The 11,163-nt window shown below is 39.0% G+C and overlaps 1 protein-coding gene across 2 annotated transcripts; it reads right to left on the reverse strand.

Annotated features, from left to right (window-relative positions):
- On the reverse strand, positions 1-10,794 carry pabpc1l (poly(A) binding protein, cytoplasmic 1-like). Of its 2 annotated transcripts, XM_058390377.1 has the most exons (16): positions 10,424-10,794; positions 9,350-9,552; positions 8,807-9,000; positions 8,339-8,454; positions 5,973-6,112; positions 5,409-5,503; positions 5,179-5,316; positions 4,957-5,052; positions 4,579-4,845; positions 4,413-4,494; positions 4,149-4,262; positions 1,961-2,097; positions 1,362-1,470; positions 979-1,109; positions 788-866; positions 1-206 (listed from the first exon to the last, which is right to left on the reverse strand). In XM_058390377.1, exons 2-15 carry the CDS (start codon positions 9,540-9,542, stop codon positions 804-806), a joined length of 1,875 nt encoding a protein of 624 aa, XP_058246360.1. In that variant the 5' UTR covers positions 9,543-9,552; positions 10,424-10,794; the 3' UTR covers positions 1-206; positions 788-803. The 2 variants fall into 2 exon arrangements, with proteins under 2 accessions (XP_058246360.1, XP_058246359.1); XM_058390376.1 differs by lacking the exon at positions 10,424-10,794 and having other exon boundaries at positions 9,350-9,881.
- Between the last annotated feature and the right edge of the window lie 369 nt (positions 10,795-11,163).

Consider the following 11,163-nt stretch of genomic DNA (forward strand, 5'->3'; position numbering starts at 1 on the left):
CTCCTTTTTTTAATAACAAAACTCAGAAATAACAGAACATAGTGTTGAGCAGTACAGACATGAGGAAAAGCTACTCACAAAAGTGCCATTGCCTTTTGTGCCCAAGTGCTTATTAATATTATTCTCCCCCCACCATTAATCAATTTTATTTACTTATTACACCTCTTTTTCCTTCTGCAAAATCCATGGACCTTCAACATTCATGCCTGCAAAAAATAAAACAATTAGTAAGATCACAGCATGCGAGTATACATTACCTACTTTTAACACAATATAGTGTTTAAAAGCAATAAAGCACCTTTTTAAGCATTAAACACATCCTAAAAAAACTTTGTTTTTTTTGTAAACATGCATGCATTAGGACAAAGCATACTTAGCCAAGACAAGTTTAATGTGCAGAGGACCAGGGCACGCCTAACTGAGTGAAGTGTGTGTGCTAGGCCAGAACCTCAAATAGGTGCAATGCAATGACTTCCTTTAAAAATATCAGTAGATAATTAATTCAGATTATAATCAAGTAGCTCATTTACCAGGGTATTAAGTCTTCTCACCCCATTTCCCCAACACCAAAATATCCACCATAACCAGTCTTAAAAAAAATTTAACTCGATCTCCAAGGTACATAATCATGGGGATTGACCAGGATTCAAACGGAGTCCCACGGCATCATTTCTACAAGATGCGAGTACGCATGTTTACTCCAGCTTGGAGTAAAATTCGTGTTGCAATCTAATTATACCGAGATTTTACACATATTTCAGTTCAATGTGCCTGTGTGGCATTTTACCTGCAATAGACTTCCTCTATTTCTTAGGGGAGGCTTCCTTTGCTTGATGAGCTTGAAGAACAGCCACTGCCTCCTCAACCTAAATACGTTGTAGATTAATAGGAAAAGGAGTGTATGCGATTATAGAAAGGAATGTCATGGAAATCAAAAGGCCTGATTTCAATAGGGTATTGATTAACAGTTAAAAGTACCTTGGCATGTAGCGACTCTGGAGACTCAAGCATGTGCAGAAGTTCAGAGTTATCTATTTCGAGCAGCATGCCAGTGATCTTACCAGCAAGGTTCGGATGAAGGGCCTGGATCAGCGGATACAGACGTTCACCTGCGCGCACACACACGCCCACACACATTCCCTGAGAGGTAGACCAATAAACCAAAGTCTAACTGTAAATCCTAACCCACACAGCACATCACAAACACACATCTCCAGCCTGAAACTCACAAAAGGTATAGTTTGGGTTCAAAACCACACCACTGAATTTGCATTGAGGGGTACCTGGCCTAAGCTTGCACTGTGTTTTAAACAAACAAAAAAAAAGGGGGGGGGGTGAGTGTGAGTGAGTGAGACACATACCCAGTAGTTGCTTCTGTTCCAAAAGGGGTGCGGCTGCCAACATAGATGGAGTAAGGGGCTCTTGACCCTTTATGTGAACTGCAGGCTCAATAATTGGAGTAGGCACCATCTATAAAATAACATTTTCCCCAGACAGAATAAGGCTGAAAAACTAATGAACCTTTTAGGCAAATTAGCTCAAGTGCAGAGTACTCTTAATTTCAGCTGGAATTAGTGCCACTGTGATACATGTTCCTGTCCAGACTAACTTTAAAAGAAAGCTGATACAGAAAACATCCAACTTGAGATATCATTCTTCCTTGTCTTATGTTTCTGGCATGCCTTATTGAATGCAGATTCCTAAAATATCACTTTAGGGTTTTAATTTTTTCAGGCATACCACACAACCCTGGATATATACAGAGAACAATATGTACAGATTAAACAGAGGTGTGATTACCATGCACAATTACGATCCCCTGTCATACAGTCTAATGGGCAACTTATTATTCTATGAGCCAAATACAATTAATAATTCAACACATTCAAAAACAGCCATCCCTGAACTATCATAGGACACATGTGCTCTACATATTTATGCTTGCATAGATGTATATTACCTGTTGGGAAACAGGAGCTGGTACAGTGATGACCTGTTGGACATTTCGAACACCGCTGGAGTATTTGTACTGACTGACCCCTCTTATCATAGGCCCTCCTACAGTTCGCCCACCTGCTGTCTGAGTCCCGATGTGAGCTGGACAGAGAAACAATATTTCATTTGTGCTACTTGGCCCAAAATACAATATAGACAATACACAAGAAACAGTGGGCTGTTCTATTGTAGCACATTTGTAAGCGGATTCAAAGTTTTTGCCTTCATTTGTATGAACAGTAGGGCTGCAGCTATCGATTATTTTAGTAATCGAGTATTCTACCAATTAATCGGTTAAGAAGTAATTTTTCTTTATTAAAGAGGAATACTAAATATGCAAGAGAAAATAAGACAGCTCTGTTAAAATAAACAACTATGTTGTTTCCTACTTACAAAAATTAAAAAATCTAAACCTATTTAGTGCATTTAAATGACATTCAAAATGCAAATACAAATATATCAATAAAAAAACAATTACTTCAAAAGAAGGTAAAAATAGAACAACCTAAAACAAAATAATAATAATAATAATAATAATAATAATAATAATAATACCTAAACATTGCATTTATGTTGTGCAACTTAATTTTGACGTTTCAGTCTAACTCCAAGCTCAAGCATGACATAAGCTTTACTGTCTTCCGGGAAGACTTTGGCTTTTGTAAGAGGCAAAAATTAGTGGACAGGAAGGGAACTTGGAACAAGAACAAGAATCCATACACATCAAATTTCTTAACACATTTTTCTGTAACATGAAATGAGAGTTATTTGGAGAATAAACCCCCTTAAATGTCTCTCTATACTGGTGTGTGTGTGTGAGACATAGAGGCTATCAAAATGAATGACGTTTAGGCTTTTACAAAACTTAGCTAAATTAGGGACATCATAACTAGCCACCATACTGATTTATGGTCTTAAATAGTTACTACATGTAGCCACAATCCACATACATTTATAGCGGCCTAAATTCTTCATTTCAATTTGCAATCATATTGTTTTAAGCTAAGTGCGAACGTTCATATTGATTTAAGCTGAGTGTGAAACTTGTGTCCACTCCGTGGACTTAAAGCGGGGACTGTGTGTGAATGAGATTAACATGGTGAACTTAGTTTGATATTCGGAAGCGGTATTTTAGAGACAAATTTCTGTACGAATGAAATGTGGTACTTGTTACTTACCTGGCCACGTGCCCCAGTTATCCTAATTTCTTCTTAAATATACATATGCCACACGTCGATGCATACGGCTTTTGTTAATTTATTAATAATAATTTAAGTAATAGATAGTATTAATTATGCATCGTAAAATAATTTGTAATTTATTTATTTTTTAATTAAAAAAAAAAAAAAAAAAAAAAAATCACTATTTCTTCAATACCTAGGTCATGTGACCCTGTGACCCCAAACTAGTACCAAAATAATCTAATTGGAAACCCCCACGAGGTAAATCTCGTTATCCCAAAATGTGTCTTCACTGATTTTTATTTGTCGACGGTCCCTAAAATACTGCTTCCGAATATCAAACTAACTTCACCGCAGCTGAGATGTTGAAGTATGGAACCTGTACTGTTGTGGTACACCAGTTCATTCTTACAGTAATCACACTGTACAGAGGTTTCTGTCTGTTTTAGTTTGAAATGATCCCAAACTTTGAAAACATTCTACCGTTTTCTTTGGCCTGAATTGTGCCCACCAGAACCAGAACCATTGTCCCTGTGTTGGCCATCTCGGTTTTACCCCTGCCACAGAAACAAAAGTGACTTCTTTTCGCTCACTCTGCCTCCATTACTGGATTTGAACTTCACCTGGTTTTTGTATACACCAATTTATTGTAGGAGTTTGGGTATGGTAATGGTGAGTAGTTCTACCTCAAAAATAAATAAATAAATAAATGAAAGCAATGCTAATTAGAATGCCAGCACTGCTAATGAGCATCATGATTTATACCAAACATTGTAAAAGGTGGGTACAACTTAAATGCATCACCCCATGTCAAAATTCCTGCTTACCCAAAGATACATTTTCTCTCATAGTGCAAAAGGAAAATGAGCTTCATTTAGGTATGTTAGTTGTAATGGTAATTGTATTTGATGTAAAATAATAATAATTAAAAAAACATGATCCTCATCTATTCCCTCAAACCCAGTTTCTTACCCATTCTCTGGGTGTTTACAACTGGAGCCTGGGTGGAAGCCTGGCGCACAGTGCTGATGGGAGTGGAGGTCCTGCGTGGTACCACTGGCCTCAGTGTCTGAGCTGAGTAAGGAACTAGGTATGGCCAATGAGAGAGAGCGTGAATGTTAGGACAACAGTTTACACACCAACAGGCTCCCATACAAACTATCCCTTTGTCCCAACACAAATGTCAAAGTGAAGGAAAAATAAGAAGTTACACTTATGTTGTACTCATATACCTACCCTGTGGTCTTGGGGCTTGTCCAGGAAAGCGTGGTGGTGGTCGTAGGTTTGGTACAGTGTTGTAGAAGGCACGACCCTGAGGCTGTATTTAAAAAAGAAAATACTAATTTTATTTAAGCAGGCAGAAGGACTCAAATACTAACTCCTAACTCTGTCATTCTCCCACCTGAGGTATAGACGGCATGTAGTAGCCTGAACTCTGCTGGTAAGCAGGCATGGCAGGGCCGGGAATGGCTCTGACACTGGCCAGTCTCTGCATGTACTGGTTTGTGAGTATGGCCTTGCGCTCCTCTTTCCTCTGCGCTAGGGCCACGTACAGAGGCTTAGTGCTGACTATCCGGCCATTCATCTCAGTCACTGCTTTAGTGGCCTCCTCCGGTGAGGAGAAGCAAACAAAGCCAAAGCCCTTACTCTGTCCTCCCTCAGTCATCACCTGGATCAGAGAAATATTATGCTAACCTTGACATCAGCCCTTTTTCCAATCTACTGTAAAGTCAGCGTTTATTTCTAAAAAATTAAGGAACGTTTAATAGAATTCAGATACCTTAGCACTGGTGATCATTCCATAGGGGGCAAACTCTTTTCTCAGTTTATCGTCGTCAATGCCATCATCCAAATTCTTTACATACAGATTCACCCCCTGCAGCCAAACATTAAAAATAGACCTGGCATCATTAAATTACTAACATAGAAGTAATAGAGTGATTTTAAACATCTATAAAAATCCTGGTGCCAAGTCAAACAGCCATGGTTTTTTCAGGTTTACCTGGTATCGGTTTAAGCGTTCTTGCTTGATTTGCTCGAACTTGCGTTTGAGTTCGGACTGTCTCTCCAGTCTCTTTTGAGCTCGGCCCACATAGAGAACTCGTCCATTCAGCTCCTTTCCATTCATCTCGGCTACTGCCTGTAAACAAGTTAGGTAGTCTAAATGATGGATTTTAGTTGTGAAGATGCTCTGCAACATTCACACATGACCACTCTGTAGACCCCCCTTACTTTCTGTGCATCCTCATGGTTTTCATAATTCACAAAGCCGAAGCCACGAGAACGTCCCTTTTCATCAGTCATCACACGGACGCTCAGGGTTTTGCCTGGGAATCACACAGTTAGCAGCGATAATTAAAAGCATGTACTGACAGAGCTAGAAAATATTCCATAGAGAATAAAGCTGTCTAACCAAAACATCCCTGTGAGAATACTATTCAATATTTTCATAGAAATTTAAAAAGCAAAATTACATATCTGAATCTTTTCCACTTTAATGTTCCACTTAGATGTATGTTACCTACTGACGTTTTTGAAACAAAATGTTTTGCTGCTATGAAACGTTAATGTGTTTCACAGTGATGTCAGTGATGCAAAGCACCTCACAGTTTTAAGCATCACACAACGATAATGTTTAGAGCATGCGTAACATGTAACCTGCTTGTCTGAGATCTAATTATTCACATGTACAAGAATGCTAAACATTTTAACTGATTAATTATTTTAATGCAGTTGTTAAAGGAATTCTTGAATACATCTCAAATCAGGTTGGAAGTGGAGCCAGGATGGTCTTACCATATTCAGAGAAGATATTGCGCAGTTTCTCATTGTCAAAATCATCTCCAAAGTTCTTGATGTAAACATTGGTAAACTCCATGGCTTTTGCACCGAACTCTGCCTCTCGCTCTTTACGAGATTTAAAATGTCCAACAAAACTTCATAAAGAATCCAGAAATATGCAAGAAAAATAGTAGATATTATTATCCAGGTAATATCTATTTACAATATAATCACAAATGCATTACCTAGAGAATCCTAGGCAGATCTAAAAGCAAAGATAATACAACTTCCTCCTAAATTCATTACACAGGCCTGCTACAAATTCTGAAATTCATCCTGACCATCATTGACATACTGCCATGTCAGCTCAAGACCTGCAGCAAACTCTTCCTCATGTGCACTGACCTAACCGTAGACAGTTGACTTATTTTTCCCAAAGGACAGACTGGGCCTGGGCTGCTTTCCTGCTCTTTACCTGCATATTTTCTAAGCAAAGAAAGGTCAAGAGATGCTTATGAGAGGACTGTTCACTACCATATCCTTTGCATGTTTTGCTGATTACAATATGGATCGTTATAATTAGCACCAACAAAATCTGGGTTTGTTCTTAAACTAGGTTAAACACTGTTTATACACTACTCACAAAAAGTTAGATATTTGGCTTTTGGGTGAAATTTATGGAAAATGTAAAAAGTTCACACTACAGTGATATCATGAAAGTAGGGCATTTAAGTAGAAGCATGCAATGGTGATTTCCTCATCTCAAACAATTTATTGAAACAAACGCCAACAACAGTGGTGGGTATACCACAACAAAAAATGTCAATGTCTCAATTTGTCATGTGCCCTTGACCATCAATTACAGTTTGACAACGACGTCTCATGCTGTTCACGAGTCGACTTATTGTCTGCTGAGGCATGGCATTTCACTCTTCTTGAGGTCATTGAGGTTCTGGGGTGCAGGGTTACGAGCCTCTACATGGCGACTCCGCTGATCCCATAGGTTTTCTATGGGATTCGGGTCTGGAGAAAGTGCAGGCCACTCCATTTGAGGTACCCCAGCCTCCAGCAGCCGTTCCCTAATGATGCGACCTTGATGAGCTGGAGCATTGTCATCCATAAAGATGAAATAAGGCCTGTGTTGTTCATGCAGGGGCACAATGACTGGATTAATGAGGTTATTCAGGTAATATTGGCTTGTCACTGTACCATTCACAAGATGTAGCGCAGTTCTGTATTGAGTAGACACACCTGCCCAGACTGTAACACCACCACAACAGTGGCTGATGCATAGCGCTCTCCATGACGTCTCCAACATCGTTGGCGGCCATCATTTCTGCTCAACGTGAATCGACTTTCATCAGAGAACAGCACTGAGGCCCATTGGTCCCTCGTCCAGCGTAAATGCTCCCTGGCCTGGTGGTGTGGTCAGGTACCCTTGCAGGTCGTCTAGCACGCAGACCACGCTGATGTGAACGGTTTCAATGATCTGACGTGACACTTGCGTGCCTCTCACCTCCCTTAAATGTGCTTGGAGTTGAGTGGCATTCATCATCCGGTTCCGCAGGGCACTGTTCACAAGCGGTCATCAACGTGGGATGTGACCAAAGGACATCCACTTCTATGCCTCTTCCAGTCTCTCTGTCGCAAACTGCTGATGACACTCTAAGCTCAGTGGCCACTTCCCTCTGAGAACATCCTCGCAATGGCGAGGTACTGTTGATCAATTGTTAGGTGGCGTCTGGGTCTCATGATGTCAAAATGTGAACAGCATAATGAAGAGGACTGCTTAAATACCAATTCTAATTGAACCAGAAAATGTATTGGTCGATTTATGGATCAAACACCAGTTGTGAATTTTGCCATTAAGCACCTTGTTAGAGAACAGCAAGTTATGCAAAAAGTACTGAAACCCTGAACAGTTGGACATGTGCATTCAAGTGTAGAGAAGGTCAAATTAAGCTCACCTGTAAAGGTTATAGTGCATTTTAGGTGCATCCTGAAATTTCACCCGAAAGCCGAATATCCTTAACTTATATATATATATATATATATACACACACATCCCTACACACATCCCTACACACATCCCTTTCTGTAATCATAGTTGCTTGCATTTTCTAGCCAACTTAAGGTAAATGAGGGATGTGATCCTATTAAATATGTATTTATTTTATACCTGTACCTACTATGATTTATGCTCTGTATGAATTATTGCCCCTCATTACTACCAAAAGCCTCTTATTTATTCCACATATACTTTCTTAGTCACTTATGCAACTGAAAATTATTGCTTGTTTTAAAAACATCTACAGAAACCCTGGTTTGAGGAGTGTTCTTCTGTACAAGTAGACTAGAATGCATTAAGCCTCTGCACTTACACTTTGCGATCATTCAGGAGCATGCCGTTCATTGTTTCGATTGCTCGCTTCGCTGCCTCCTGTGTCTCAAAGTGCACAAATCCATAACCTTTCGAGCCATTTTCATCACAAACCACCTATCAGGGAACACATTATAACAAATAACATTTAAAAACAAACGCTTAATTATAATACTTGTTTTGGACTCTAATGTAACTAATTCTACGTCTGAGTTCGTCCACCGTCTAATATAACTAGCCAGTGTTTCCGTTTTTTTTCCACAAGCCAAATGGTTCAGAATGCAGAATATGCCTTGGCAAAAAGTACTTTGCTTCACATGTATTGTACTCTTCATTTAAAAATATTTGTATATTATGTAAACAACAAACTTATCATGAGGGAAGTTTTTTTTTAAAGAGATTCTGAGTTCTGAAGCCTAAATCTCACTTGAAATAAGGGATGGAAAATGGAAACTTGTTTGATGCTGACCTTACATGACAAAATGTTGCCAAAGGCAGAGAAGGTGTCGTAAAGCGCCTTGTTGTCGATGGACTCGTCCATGTTCTTGATGAAGATGTTCCCTACTCCAGACTTCCTCAGACAAGGGTCTCGCTGCGACCACATGATCCTGATCGGACGACCCTTTATCACTTCATAGTTCATGGTGTCCAGCGCACATTCCGCTGCAGCAGAACAGCATAATAGTTCTCATTGAGTTAACTCCTCTCAACCACGCATGACCTTAAAGACGGTATCTTAGTGAAGAGCCATTTTCTGATATGGGATATCAAAGACTTGGCATTTCACCTAGCAAAACCCAAATGTATAATCCAAACTTTATTCAGAGGTGTAGAATTGTCGTTTTGGGGGCATTAATATGCCACAGTTAAACAATAAATCTATATACTGGTGCTGTTACAGCATCATGCTTTTAATTGGTCATGGTTACCTCACTGCTGACTGGCACTGACATAATATAATTGCAACAAAAGCTTAATAGACCTAAATCAAGCAGGAGGTGCTAGTGCTTACCATCAGCAGGCTGCTGGAAATTGATGTAGGCATAGCCGAGGGACCTGCGTGTGATGATGTCCCGGCATACACGGATGGACATGATGGGTCCCGCAGGGGAGAACTTTTGATATAGCATGGCCTCTGTAACATCAGGATGCAGGTCACCCACATAGAGCGAGGCCAAAGGATACACTGGCCCACTGCTGTTCATCCTGTAAGCTCTGCCATGGTTTACACAAACATTTAAAACGGCCAGACACTGCACAACCTCAACAGGACAAACCTTAACTGGCTGTTCATGGTGCATGTTATCTGTGATTATTACCAAACAAATGGCATACACAAACAGGTCAGTTAATGGACGTGTCACTGCAAGGTTTTCCTCCCAGTTTATTACTGTGCCCTTATGAGAAGATTTCTGCAGTATAAACCTTTATGTAGAATATTTAAATTAGAGTTAAACCTTCTTGTATAGGGCTATTTTCATAGGCTCATATTCTTACGATCGCAAAACGTGTTAAAACAAACGAGGCACGAATTTTATGGGAGAGAGAAAATGTAACGCGCATGCGCAAAACCCCTTGTCATACAAAACTCTTGCAGCCTGTTTTACTAACCACTAGCCTAAAAATACATTTAGATCCTCTAATATCATCCCTCCAATAAACTACTCCCCCATTATACAGCGATTAGAACACCACCCTCCTTATTAAAACACAGCAGTTCATATTAATACGGTAATTAATTCATTCATCTTTAGTACTTAGCTAGCAACAGCGGCTAATAGCAGGCGACCGTTTATCTATTTGATCGACAACACAGTCTCGAGCCACTGAATTAAAGCACATATAATTACAAATGCTTGCTATATCGCGATAATAAAAACAATTTTAGTGGCTCTTTCTGCCAAAGGACACACATGAAACGCTCATGGATTAAATAACAAAAAAAAAAAGAAAGAAAGAAAACTTTGCTGAGGTTTACTGTTAAGCTAGTCTTTTTAGCCATAATATAACCGAGATCAATACAGAACACTTTCAGGTAATATTGATGCAACATGATGCAAATCCCCTGCTTGTTTAAAAGAATCACCTTTTCCCGTGAGAGAAATACAGATGGTACTTGAAGGTCCTCTTCTCCTGAGCGGCGGCGATTCTGTGGCTAATGTTTTCGTTTGATTATCGTCTTGAAACACCTGGCAGGTCAATCCGCGCGCTACGTCACCGCTAATTAAAACCCGCCGCCAAATACGCTGCACTTCACCACAATTAAGAATATTGGTCCTCGACGTTAAATAGTGCCATGATGAAGCGTTAAAAGGTGGGTACTTGGCAGTTTTTATTAACAGATAATGATACCTATTATGAAGATAACATTTACTTCATTACTTTATTAACCAGGTACTTGTTTATATTATTTATTTAAGTGCAATAACTTGTGACTGCAACTTGTAAATTATTATACCTGTATATTACCAAGACAACTATTTGTATATTTTCACCTACATGTTATATCATCACTCTTCTCACTGTTTTTCTGTAAATAACCAATATTTTGCAATATTTTGTAAATATCAACCTTTTTTTTAAATCACTGAAAATACTTAATTGCTTTTTAATTACCTGTCTGCACTGTATCCCAGTCATATGTTTACATTTTCTGAACCATTCACAGTATTTAGGTCAATGGCACATCTGTATAACACTGTTTATTCCAGTTTATTCTGTACTTTATCATTACTGTGGCTTCAATTTCCTTTTATTACTAGTACTGTTCTTGTTTATATATTCTATATATTTTTTTAAATGTATTTTATCTTTATTATTATTATT

The sequence above is a fragment of the Hemibagrus wyckioides genome, linkage group LG05 (genome assembly GCF_019097595.1).
Source record: "Hemibagrus wyckioides isolate EC202008001 linkage group LG05, SWU_Hwy_1.0, whole genome shotgun sequence".
In the NCBI taxonomy this organism is placed as follows: Eukaryota; Metazoa; Chordata; class Actinopteri; order Siluriformes; family Bagridae; genus Hemibagrus; species Hemibagrus wyckioides.

Excerpts from the sequence above, each read along its gene's own strand:
- pabpc1l (XM_058390376.1), bottom strand. The coding sequence starts at position 9,638 with ATGCACCATGAACAGCCAGTTAAGGTTTGTCCTGTTGAGGTTGTGCAG. Across the intron at positions 4,263-4,412 it reads ACAAGCCCCAAGACCACAGG|TTCCTTACTCAGCTCAGACA; the intron begins GTAGGTATATGA and ends GGCCATACCTAG. Across the intron at positions 867-978 it reads CAGAGTCGCTACATGCCAAG|GTTGAGGAGGCAGTGGCTGT; the intron begins GTACTTTTAACT and ends CAACGTATTTAG.